The sequence below is a fragment of the Elaeis guineensis genome, chromosome 1, assembly GCF_000442705.2.
Source record: "Elaeis guineensis isolate ETL-2024a chromosome 1, EG11, whole genome shotgun sequence".
NCBI classification, from domain to species: domain Eukaryota; kingdom Viridiplantae; phylum Streptophyta; class Magnoliopsida; order Arecales; family Arecaceae; genus Elaeis; species Elaeis guineensis.
Window position 1 is genome coordinate 5,623,776 of NC_025993.2, and position 13,492 is coordinate 5,637,267.

General features: G+C 37.1%; 1 protein-coding gene across 1 annotated transcript; it reads left to right on the top strand.

The window, feature by feature from the left end:
- The first annotated feature begins 10,954 nt into the window (after window positions 1–10,954).
- LOC105037884 (uncharacterized) lies at window positions 10,955–12,802 on the top strand. The gene is made up of 3 exons (XM_010913500.4): window positions 10,955–11,311; window positions 11,529–11,718; window positions 12,090–12,802. The coding sequence occupies exons 1-3, from the start codon at window positions 11,174–11,176 to the stop codon at window positions 12,542–12,544; spliced, it is 783 nt and encodes a 260-aa protein (XP_010911802.1). The 5' UTR covers window positions 10,955–11,173; the 3' UTR covers window positions 12,545–12,802.
- Window positions 12,803–13,492: the final 690 nt, after the last annotated feature.

Genomic DNA, 13,492 nt, shown 5'->3' on the forward strand with positions numbered 1-13,492 from the left:
TTGCCATTTATGCTTCCTAAAAATCCTCTAACGGCTCTTTATCTGCCTAAATTGTTTTCTCTTGCTTCTAATGCTACAAAATGCTTTAAATGATGAAAGAAATTGCAGATTAAATAGCGGATCAAACGTGAAATCAAATGAGAAGAGAAAAGAGAGGAAAAAGAGAAGAACAGAAGAGAGGATCCGAAATTTGCAAGAAAAAGCCTGAGATCAACGAAATATCCATAGAGAAAAAGAGAGAGGATCCACAATATATCAGAGAGATTGTGAAAGAGAAAAGGAAGATCTTTCAAGGAGAGAATTCTTCACGCCTATCGTTTCAACCTTGATCTAGAGATCGTTCAAAGCTTTCAAGAGATCTTCAATCAACAATCAACCTCTTCTCAAGCGTTCAACCGTTCATTCATCTTGAGAAAATCTGAAAAAGGGGTTCTTCATTTGAGCAAAGCTTTTATTGTTATATTTGCTCATTTAAGGAGCTGTTATTGTATTCATCTGTGCTCTAAATATTCTTACTCTTTGTGAGTTTTTGCTCTTGTTTTTGGAGGATTTCCAAAACAAGGAAAGGTTGATCCGAACCTGAAATCGGAGTATTTTGGGTTTGCTTGTACCCGGGAAATAAGTGATCTAGCTTGGGATAGCTAGGGTCGAGTTTCCGACGTCTTGTATTCTAGCTTGGGATAGCTAGTGTCGGAGTTTCCGACGTTTTGTATTCGGGTTGAATACAAAGGAGAGTGGATTAAAATTCCCAAGTGGGATCTTGGGGAGTGGACGTAGGTGCAAGGTTAGCACCGAACCACTATAAATCCTTGTGTTTGTGGTGTGCTTTATCGCTTTATCTTATTTCTTTATTATATCCTTGCAATACTGCTTTAGTTAATTAATATTGATTTAAAGCCATTGTTTTGTTCTTCATAAGTTATCTGTTGGGCTTAAAATTTTTAGAAACCCAATTCACCCCCCCTCTTGGGTTGCATAGCTGGGCAACAATAAAAAAAATCTCAAGCTTTTCTTCAAACAACTTGATGAGGGACCACTGAGAGAGAGGTTCAATGAGGGACCATTAAGAGAGAGATTCGATGAGGGACCACTGAGAGAGAAAGAAATTAGAGCTCTGTTGTAGAGGTGATTATCTGTTGAGTTTTGGCACCTCGAATTTGACCCTCAAAAGTCCGAGACGGAGAAGTCCACAACAGAGAAGCCTATAGGCCCGCAGGCATGGCTTGTGGGTGCCCGGGTTTGTAGCCACGAGGCCCAGGCATGCGGGCCCAGGTGGGGCCTACAACACGTGTGGCTCAGACCACAGCACGGTCCATCACGTACCCACGAGAGAGTCATGGTCCATGCATTACACGTAGACCGCCACAGTGCAGAGGCCGTTTCTCTTGGCTAATGAGCATGTGGATGAGCACGTGATACGTGACACATACGAAAAGATCTAGTCCATAGTTGATTCATGCCTGGTGGTCTATGCGCAGTTCATAGGTGTTGTATGGGTGTGATTAGATGGCTGCAAATGCTTGCGAGATTGATCTAATGGCTGCAATGATTTTGGAGTCCTGTTAGGAGTCTATTATGCGTTTTGGATTCGATTAGGATTGGATTTTAGGTCTTTAAAAGAGGCCTGACGGCCAGTGGGTGATGTGTAGCGGTAGAGAGCAGTAGAAGGGACCCTAAAAATCCATGAGCGGCGAGGAGCAGCGGACAGTGATAGAGAGGATTTTTCTTTGGGATTTTTTGTGAGAGCTTTGTAAGGGATAAGTGCTTCTTGTTGAGAGAGAGATTATATGAGAGTTGAGAATGTGTGATCTCATCTTATATTTATTTTCTTTCATAGTGAAGCTTGCATGCTCCATAGAGGTAAGTCTTAGGCTAATCCACATATTTGATTGTGTCTTTTTTATTTCTTCTTCGTTTCTATTTGCAGTATGAACATCGTTATCTCGGTTAGCAATCTTGGATGGACAATCTGTATTTCGTACTCGTGAGGGATTCTTCCCAACATGTGGTATTAGAGTATGTGGTTGTTTAGGTTGCAATGGTGTTGATTAAGGTTGAAGAAGATGGAGAAGATAGGCTCAATCAAGGTAGAGATCAATCAGTATGATGGAAAGAATAATTTTTTTTGATGACAAGCGAGGGTGAAGGATGTGCTCATTCAACAAGGTTGATCGATACTCTCTTGTGCGAAGAAAAGTCGACTACCATGAAGGAGAAGGATTGAAAGCGACTCCAGATGCAGATGGTGAGTATGATCCACTTATACTTGATGGTTGATATGATGATTCATATGCTTAGCGAGACTTTTCTAACGACGATGTGGATAAAGTTTGAGGAGATATACATGGCAAAGTCACTTATCAACGCTCTTTTCTTCTAGAAGTAGTTCTACTAGCTGTAGATGAGCGAGAGATAGAGTGTGTAGGAGTATCTCAATAATTTTCAGAAGATCCTCACCGATCTTCTCAGTGTTGGTGAGAAGATTGAAGAGAAGATCGGAGCATTGGTCTTGCTATCATCGCTTCTCCTTTCTTTGAGTCCTTGTGACTGCTTTTCTAGTAGAGAAGAGCACCATCAAGATGGATGAGATTACTTCTGTACTTCTTTAGAACGAAGTTCTCAGATGAGAGAATCAAGCTTCGAGCTTAAGTGGTGACTCGATTACGGTAGTGACTGGAGATGATGGTGGCAGAAGATGAAGCGGTAAAGGATTATAAGGTGAGCGATCCAGATCCAAGTCAAGAGACTACAATAAGATAAAATGCTACAGGTGTGATGAGTTAGGGCATCGAACTAGAGATTGTCCATAGCTCAGAGATCGAACGAAGGCTACTGTAGTGACAGCGGTCCAAGGTAGCGATATAGAAGAAAGTAATGATGTTCTTCTAGTATCTAATAAGGTATCTACCTCTTCTCCACAGTGAATTTTAGATTCTACATGTTCGCATCATGTTTGTTGTAGAAAAAAATGGTTTGACTCTTTAGAGAGTAAGAAAGGTACTGTTCATCTACCGGATAGATCGAGCTGTGTGATCAAGGGTATTGGGACCACAACTTATAGCTCATGATGAAGCAGTAAAGAAATTGGACGAAGTCTGATACATATCCAATTTCAGGAGAAATCTGATTTTACTGAGTAGACTGAATTCAAGCAGCTACAGGTGGAAGCTAAAGATGGAATCCTAAAAGTTCTGCATGTAGTGGAATTGCGATGAAGGAGAAGAGATATGAGGATATTACCTCTTGTTAGGAAGCTCAGTGTGAGGTAGAGCTTCAGGAGCTAATGGAAGCTCAGAGTGAGGTGGAGCTACAAATATAGATAGATTAGGCATTAGACAGAAGACTCAGGAGGATGACAGGAGACATCGCAGAATGAAGTTATTTTTATTGGAGGAGGCTACCTCGAGCATATTTGAGGTCAGATAGATCACAGCATATGATGGAGATGAGATCAAGCGGTCTACCTCGACTTTTATGTTTGTCCATCTATCAGCAGTCAGGTATTTATCCTAGAACATGGAGCGTGATCATACAAAGCTCTCAAAGTTATGTGGAGGCCAAATATCGAGTTGAGGTGGAGATTGTTGAGTTTTGAAGTCTCGAATTCGATCTATAGAAATTCAAGATGGAGAAGCCCATAGCAGAGAAGCTTGCAGGCCTGCAGGCTTAGGCTGTGGGCGCCCGAGCCTACAGCACACGCAGCCCAGGCAGGGCCTGTAGTGCACGTGGCCCAGGCTTGTGGGCTCGCGGACGTGTGTGGCCTGTAGTATGTAGGCCCACCTAGCGCACGTAGTGCGCACGACCCAAACCATAGTGCAGTCCACTGCGCGCCTGTGGGAGAGTCGCGGTCTACACGTTGCGCGTGGACCGCCGCAGTCAAAAGCTCATTTTTTTGCAGCTCACATGCATGCAAACAAGCGCACATAGGTGGTGTGCGCGGAAAGATCCAGTCCACAGTTGGTTGACGCCAAGGTGGTCTATGTGTGGTTCATGGGTGTTGTTTGGGCACGATCGGACAGTTGCAGATGCTTGCAGGGTTGATCTAACAGCTACAGTGGTTTTGGAGTCCTGTTAGGAGTCTATTACGTATTTTGAACTCGATTAGAATTCAATTTTAGATCTTTAAAAGAGGCCTGATGGCCTGTGGGGATGTGTAGCGGTAGAGAGTACCAGAAGGGATCCTGAGAATCCATGAGCGATGAGGAGCAGCAGGTAGCGACAAAAAGGGTTTTCCTTTGAGATTTTTTGTGAGAGCTTGGTAAGGGATGAGTGCTTCTTATTGAGAGAGAGAGGTTATATGAGAGTTGAGAGAATGTGATCTTCTCTTGTATTTATTTTTTTCATAGTGAAGTTTGCATGCTCCGTGAAGGTAAGCCTTGAGCTGATCCATATATTTAATTGTATCTTTTTTATTTCTTCTTCTTTTCTATTGCGATATCGACATCGTTACTTGAATTAGCGATCTTAGATAGAGAATCCGTATTCCACACTTATAAGAGATCCTTCTCAACATTATCTACACTACTATATCGAAGCTTCCAAACCCTCGAACTTGTAATTTTTTAATTCCAAATCCTAATCCAGCCCTTCATCCTTTTAAGCACATGCAAAGAAGGAACATTAGAGAATAAGTTCCCAAATACGAACCCTAAACTCAACCCTCATCCCATTCAACCATTCTCCTCTCTCTCTCTCTCTCTTCATCTCTATCTCTCTATCTCGTATTTCTCTTATTTTTCCTCCTATACTTTGTGCTTAATGTCATGTATATCACAACATCTTAATGGTGTTGACACATCATTTCCATGTCCGCAGTTAAATGGTGAAGTTGGGTGCCGGTGATGGTATGCTAATATTGCAACAATTTACAAAGTATGCATATCCAATTGAAAAAATTTAAAGGTTGTCCTAAATTTGAAAAGGGAAAAAAATGTATATGATTTTTTAAGCAATTAAGCCTTTCTCTTTTGGAAGGGCCTCAGATTCTTCTTAAGAAAGAGTGACCTCAGACATCAGTATGCAATCTACCAAAAACTCTCCATTTGAATGATTTTGAATGCCTTCCCTTAAAATTTGAGCGACCTTGAAGAAAGAGACTGAGGGAGAGAAATATCAGAATTCCAATAACAACGAATAATAAGGTACTCAGCCTTTTGCATTGATCTAAGAAATAACTCTTACCCATAAATTAGAAGCCTTGAAATATTTATTACACTTTAAATGCCTTCCAAGAGGTACCCTGAATGCCCTGCCACTATATAGCGGGTATGATTATTAAGTAGAAACATAGCTCATGTTGACTAAAAATTTAACATGACATCAGCTCTCTTAAGAGAAAAAAAAGGATAGAGTGAGAGAGTGAACATGATTGTAGGCTCAATCTCTTAGGATTCATTTAGTTGGAGTACACCAAACTATATAATAATCTAATAATTTTTAAAAATTATTTATTTGAAAAATTATTTTAGAGCAAAATAAATTTTATCAGGTTTGGTTGATAAAAAAATCTCTCCAAAAAATGACATCAGAAAAATATTGTTATATTTTATTGATAGTAATCTTATACTAGAATATTGCCAAACTTCTAATATTTTTTCTGTCCATTTATTGGCCATTTATAACCCACTTACATGAATACTATCAAAATTACCTATTTTGAATATTGAGATATATTTACATGAGTTAGTAGTTATTTTTAAATTAATTATATATTTTTAAAAGTATATTTTTATTATAATTAATTTTAATAAATCTATTATTTTGTTATATAAATAAATATATTAATTATTAATAAATTCTATACTAGATTTATTAATTATTAATAAATATTTATATATTATTTATTGTTAATTAATTTTTATTAATAAATATATTGATTTATTAAATAAAATATTATGAATAAATATATTAATATAATTAATATTATTTATCTAATATAATTAATATAATATTAATATAACATAAGTGAGGATATTTTCATCAAGAAATGATAATTTCATAGTATCTCCATTAGTAATTTAGCATAGAAAACAAATATTATCCTTCTTATCGTATTTATTTTATTTTCTCTCTCAAAAAATAGATATGAGATTCATTATTTATTTTTTATTTTTTTTATTTATTTTATATCCAATATAATAATCTGCTGTGGAATTTATTTTTTAATACTAATTTATCCTCAGCCAGACGGGCCCTTAGTGAACCTTGGTGCTCCCCCTCTCGCTCCCTCCTCTGCTTTTAAAACAATAATCAAACAAACAGTGGAGGTAAAAGAAGATCCGACGAACCTTTTGATTCTTTTCTCTTCTTTAGGAGAGCTAAGTGCCCCAAAAAAGCACTTTAACAAGATGCTCTTTACCTACGTAGAGCAATGATGGTAGAGAGCTTGCAGAGTAAACATAGCAGAGTGTCTCCTAGTGGGCCAATTTTATGATGTCCACGAGATCACCTCGAACAATAAGGTTGGAATCAAATTTTTTTCCCCTTTTGCTGAGGAAACTGTGACAGAACTATGATGAAAATCCTGAAAAATCCTTTTAAAAAAAAAAAAAAACACAAACTTAAAACACACTATACACCAAAAAAGCATAAGGTTGAAGTATTTAACCTGTCAACTCTCAATCAACTCAAGGGGGGCAACCTCACCCTTGGACAAGCCACTTAGCCAACCAAAGTGTTCATGGCCTCCCTAACCCTTCTAAAATGGAATTTGCTGGTGAATTCATCCCTTTGATAACCTTTTCTAATCAGTCAAGACAAGGGAAGTCAGAAGCACATCAACAGGCAATTTAGTAGAAAAACCCTGGGTTGAACGGACCAAAAGCCCAAAAATGATCGAGTCTTCCAGGTTTGCAAAGAATCTGAAACAAATCTTACCAAAATGAGGCTTAAGTATTACAAATATTTGCAGTATCATGAAGAAAAAAATGGAGGAGAAAAGGATTAATGACTCGTTTGATTCGAGAAGAGGAGGGAGAAAGTGTGATCAATGAAAAAGTAGAGAAATGCCTGATGTTTGATTAGAGCATTGAAAGAAGAGAGATACAAAAATAGCTTTCTATAGAAATAAGATTTCCATATTTTATCGGAAAAAAATCTATATAGAATATGTTAAGTCTAATTCCTACCAATTGGATATTGGGATAATATTTTTTAGAAAATATCTTTAATCGTATTTTTTATTATTTTTCCTAATCAACTAAATATGAAAAAATTAATTTTTTAGATATCATGTATCTAAACATTAGCTTCTTAGAAAACTTATTTTAGTAAGAACAAATTCTTTCCGCAGATGAAACGGATCCAAACTCCTAAAGAATGGTACTTAAATCATACAACTATAGATGTGAAAGTATGTCATAGACTTATGAGAGAGTGACAGAAAGGAAGCTGGGCCTTGAAGGTTAGCATGCAAGAGTTTCAATCACGGGTCAACCTATGATAGATCCTAGGTTCGACCATACCACTCTTTGCACTCAAGAATTTCAAAATGTTCCTACAAATGAAAAAAATAAAAAATATATTCAAATGCACTAGATTCCTACTATTGTGAGATTTAGAAACGGCCATATCTATGTGTGTATGACTGTATGAATAGAGTCTATTTTGTGTTTCAAATCCATGATATATTTATCATGATAGAGCAATCTTATCATTGTACCAAAGCATGCCCTACTATCGATTTCCCTCCTCCTATTAAAAAATCCAATGTTTCCATTCATTTGTCAATTCCTAATAAGCTAGATTCTCATTTATAAATTTATTACTAATAGATCAAATATTTCAAAAAGAGGGGAGAATTCTACTTTTTCACATAATTATCCCTAGACATTAAAAAATCCAATAAACTCTCAAATTGGGCCACAATTCACTATGTTTGGTTGGATGGCTCAAAATTTAGCTTTAAATCAGTGGGGATTGTCTTTAGGAAGACATAACATGGATGAAAGATAGGACCCACTTATTTAGTGATTCCATGCATGATTGCACAATACAGGGGGTATTAAGATTAAAAACATTTAAGGGACAAGAATTGATCTTGTTTATTAAGAACTCAACTAACATTCTTGGAGTATGTGCATCTCATTTTGATTTTACACCTAGCGACAGCCCACATTACCTTGTAGTGTAAGAAACTAGTACTTTCAAATATGTAACTTAATCCACTTGAAAGCAATCTTTATTAAAGTATGTTATCCAATAAAAGATTGGCCCCTTCTGCTACAATGTCCTCATCCTCCACCAAGGATAAGTTATAGTTAAAAACCCATCAATCACCACTTTTTTTTTTGGTACATCATCAATCACCACTTTAAAACCAACATGATGGACATGAACTCGCCATAAAGATATGAATTGTTACATGAATCAATTCTTTTTCCTTCTGCCATCCATGCAAACCAGATTAACAATCTTTTCTATTTGATGCTTAGGAGTAGATCAGCACTCTAATAATGTAGTTTTTTAAGCAAAATTCTACTCCATAGTTTAAAACTAATATCTTTAAGACTTTAACAAACCTAATCTTCAACTAGTACACCAAAGCACAGACAGTACTTGGTTTGGGCCACCCTGTTCATCTCCTTAACAGGACCGCCAGCTCATGAGAGGATAGAGATACCAATTAGAGCATGTCAGCCTCCCAAATGATGAAACTCTGATCTATTGCACTGATCAGGATGGTTAATATGGGCACTTCAATTGTGTGGCCCACCAACCTAAAATGGCAGTCTAGTAATTTATGCTATATTAAGTGTGGATTGCGCTCCTAGCAACATGTACATTTTTTCACCATACACCAGGCTAGATGGTCCTTTTTGATGCTTACCCCTTTGTTTGATACCACTGTCTCTCCCAATGCAGAACTCTAGCACACAGAATTGAGGAAAAGAAGAATAAGAAACTCATTTAGAAATTTTTGGTGGGCCTTATCAATTATAGATAAAAACCAAACGGTCAAAAGGATATACTTCTCTGCTCTATAGGGACACCAGTGAGGGACTGGGGAAGGGAGGATGGGCTGACTAGAAGAGGACAGATCCTTTTACTCAGTGAAGTATGTTAATTGCTAATCAATAGACATGTAAATGGAGCATGGACTTCGAAGTGGGGAGGTAGTCCAAAACAATTAAATTCAAGAAGAATAAGTCCTTACTCTATGATGAACAACATTAATTAGCAATCAATGGACATGTACACTGACTCTGGACTACGAAGGACAAACGAGAAAGCCAAAAGGAATTAACTTCAATTAACTGCAAGTTAATGTTAAGGTTTATTTCACACTTTTATCGTCCATTAAGAATTGCCACAGGCTTTGCTTTTGCGAGCATAGAGGCGAATGGAGATACGATGCGCTTTTGTTGACATACGAAGCCCAACGGTAGCATTTCCAATATTCCATAACATTTCTTCTGTGGAAAAAAAAAAAAAGAACAAGAAAAAGTTTAACTACCGAAATTTCGTCTCCTCTTCTCTCCTTGATCGTTTTTACTTTCTTGACGAAGAGGCATTTCGTCCCCTCTCCTAATTGACCGTCAAAAAAAAATTTAAAATTTTGACCAATTATGAATAAAAGTTATATTTTTTTATTTTTATATAATATGATATACTTCGATATATACTAATAGCTCCTTCTACGTTCTTTTATGAATTAGCAAGTGTGTAGGTATTGATGCACCATACTTGGAGTACAGCTTAAAATGTAAAAAATTAGAGTTTGTGTCAATATTTTCATAAAACTACCTATATAATTAAAAAATAATTATTTTAAAAAAATATCTTAAATTATACATTTAGTTCAAATTAATTTTTAATTTTGCAGACTTTTTTTGTTTCAGCTGATGTGTGAAGCTTCCCCAACGGTAGCTATATTGGTAATAATCAGTAGCTTTCATCAATGACCATTTGATTCATAATCCAGTCTAAGCAAAATGTTTTGAATATTGTCCTTAAAAAAATTTTGAAGGGAATTGAAACTTGGATTGTTGCAAAAGATTTATACCATTTGTATTTAACATATTGGTGGTAACATATATAAAACTTAAAACTTTATCTTACGGCATCAAATATATGGGCGGTTTTACTTCAAACTAGTAAAACCACACTATAAATTCTTCATAGAGTTGCATACAGCTAATATTGTCTTTAATTGCTTATATTTATCTGAAATCATATGTGTACGGTCAAGAATTTATGATTCAGTATATAAGATATTATCCACTCTAATCTATAAATCTCATGTTTTGTCTTTAATCAATATGAATTAATATTTTTTTTTTTATATTACTATAGCTCTTCCAATCAAATAGAAGTCGCACGTAAGGTAATGTTCGTTCTAGTCCATGAACCTTACAGTTTTATTTTTTATATTTCAATCCAAAAGATGCCTTATGCGAGAAGAATGATTTTTTTCTATATAAATCAGAGTTTTTTTGATTCACAATTAATATGACATTAATGATATCCTTCTTTCTTATTATCAGTTCTTCGATCAAAAAAGATTAGTTTACATATAAAGATGTATCACAGTAGTAGATACGATCTCTATTGGCTACCAAAGTCAAAAGATATTATCTATTTAATATATGGTTTTATAAAAAAAATTTAATTTTAGTCCAAAAAATATTTCGTATAGAAAAAATATTTTTTTTATATAAATTAAAATTTTTTTAAGACTCATAATCAATATAGACTTAACGGTGCCCTCCTTCATGTTATCATCAATGTGCTAATCTCAAGGAACATATGTTAGCAATTGGAGCTAAAGAAGAAACGACTGGCTGCTGCATGGTTAGTAGCATGTTTCCTGCGCCATGCCTTTGTTTAGCACGACTAAAGAAGGAAAGAGACTTGAAGAGGGGGATGCCAATGGATATTCCCATCTTGAATTGCTTCGCATCCCACTGTATCTGTATATAAATCCCATCAGTCCACTTCACTCCCTCGCCCTCTCCCTCCCTCTTTTCTCTCAACCCTCTCTTCGCTCTGTTGACATCACTTGTCATCACATAAGTGGAATTTTCTCGCCACCCAAGAAGTTTGAAGTGACCCCAATGCACCATTTATTTATATATATATATATATTGATATCCATTTGATAATGTAAGCTCCCTTTCTTTGGTATCCCTGCGAGTCTGAGGGCCAGGGAGAGAAGGGGGAAAGAGGGAGGAGAATGGGTAGCTCGGAAGAAGAGAGGCTGGTCCAAATGGTCCAAGACTTCATTGAATCAGATGCATCATCAATGCCCATCCCCATTCCATCCTCCTCGCAGGCCATTTCGCTCCACCAGCACACATGCCTCCTCCTAGAGGTTTGTTTAGCATGGAGCTTTTAACTACAATCTCTCCAACTCTCTAAGTTAGTTCTTCTTTTTTCTTTTCTGGTTATTGTTTTGTCGGGAAACATGTTTATTCTGCATTGGTTTTTACTGGGCAACATATTTACATGCATCCAAGTGAATGATTTGCTTCTTTTATTGTGGATTTTTTTGGTCTTAATTTTATTTTATTTTGTTGTGTGGGTTGAAGAGGATACTTGGGAGTGCTACAGAAGCTGAGATGGAGATTTTTGATAAGGCCTTAAAATATGTGAGAAAGATGGGAGATGAAAGGAAGCAGAGTAGCGTAAAGAAGAGGCTGATGATGAAATTGAGGATGGATGGTTATCAGGCTTCCCTGTGTAGATCTTCTTGGGTTTCAACCTTGGAGTGTCCTGGAGGTGATGCTTCTTTCTTTGAATTTTTTTTTTTTTCTGCCTTTCAAAAATAATCATGTTTTTTTTTTTTTTTTTAAATAATGATATCTCTAGATCAATCTGTTTTCAAAAAAAAAAAAATTTCAAACTGATTCATTCGTCCCTAAATTTTACTTTGCTGATATTAGAGAAGATTTCATGTCAGTCTTTCTATGAAGAACTAGTCTGCCAACTTTCTTTGATATCTTCACAAATTGAAACAGTTTTTGAATTTTATGAAGCCTTCCTTTCCTTGTATTCTACTATCCAAGTCTACTTAGAGTTTATGCAATAAATTCTCTCTGAAGTTCTACTTGTGATTTTTCTTTTTTTTTTCCCCAATTTTTTTGGAGCAGGAGATTATGAGTATATAGACATTGTGATGGCAGAGGAAAATGGTGGCTCATGTAGGCTAATAGTAGACATAGATTTCAGGTCCCAGTTTGAACTGGCCAGACCCACCTCAGCCTACACCCAGCTCTCTAACATCCTCCCCCCAGTCTTTGTTGGCAAAGAAGAGAAGCTTAAGAAGGTGGTCTCCCTCCTATGCTCTGCTGCACAGCAGTCCCTAAAAGAAAGGGGCCTCCACATCCCTCCATGGAGGAAGTCAAGCTACATGCAGTCCAAATGGCTCTCTTGCTGCCACAAAGCCTCCACCATCCCCTTCCCTAATATTTTATCCACCAAGGACTTGACCCAGAAAGGAAGGGATGCCTCCTCCCAAGCCAATGACAGGGGCAGCAGGCCTAAAGGAACACAAGGGTCTGGCCTCTCAAGCCAGTTCTCTGAACTTAGAATAAATTGTTGCTGACTTTGATGTCGCATAGTAGTAGATTTCTGGTTAGGAGCCTCAGAGTTTTGGCTTGGTCACAATATGGACTTTTTGTGGCTTCTTTTTGCACTGAGGCACTTGTCAAGGAGGAACATCTATATCTAGTTTTTGCTAATCTATATTAAAAAGAAAGGGCAGTCTCTTGATGTTGTCATGTGGGACCACCTTCCAGAGAAGAGACACAGTTCTGGTAATAGGTGGGTTGTTCCCACTATAAGTACACAGTGCCCATCTTTGTGCTAGTTTCTATGGGAGCATGTTTTTCTCCATGGATCTGTAGCATTTTGAGTCCATTGGAGGCACCACCTCTTATTGACATGGCTTTCCTGCAGCTATTGCAATCCAATAGTGGCAGATCAGAAGAGACAGCCAAAGTAAAACACTCCCTCTCTCATTTTTTTCTGGGTGTGTGATGAACAAAAGAGTGAAATACTGGTGGGAATTGGAATCTTCCTGAAAAAAGTGAGTGAAGGAGTGGAAAAGCAAGGCATGGTCATTGTTTGATAGATTGAGGCAACCTTTGGCTCTAAAACTGAAAACAAATAAATAAAGTAAAAGAAGAGAGAGGAGGAGGAGGAGGAGGAGGGAGGGGAGGGGGGAGAGAGAGAGAGAGAGATTAATTGCGTCATAACAAGTGATGATATCAAGTGCTGTCCTGTGACTACATGGAACTGTCCTATCTCCCTTGCAATAAGTGGGAATAGGACAAAGGCTAACATGGTTTCCAAAGTGCACCTATTTCACACTAAGGGCTTGTGCTTTGGGCTCCTTTTGTGAAAGTGCTACATGGAAATTCCTATTTGTCCTCATTCAAGTCTCGAGAGGTTTCAAGGCCACAAATTGTTATAATTACATTGCTGGTACAACACATAAGAAGCCCTTTTCTTGAGATATTTGATAGATAGGGAACCAAGGGAATTTGACGGG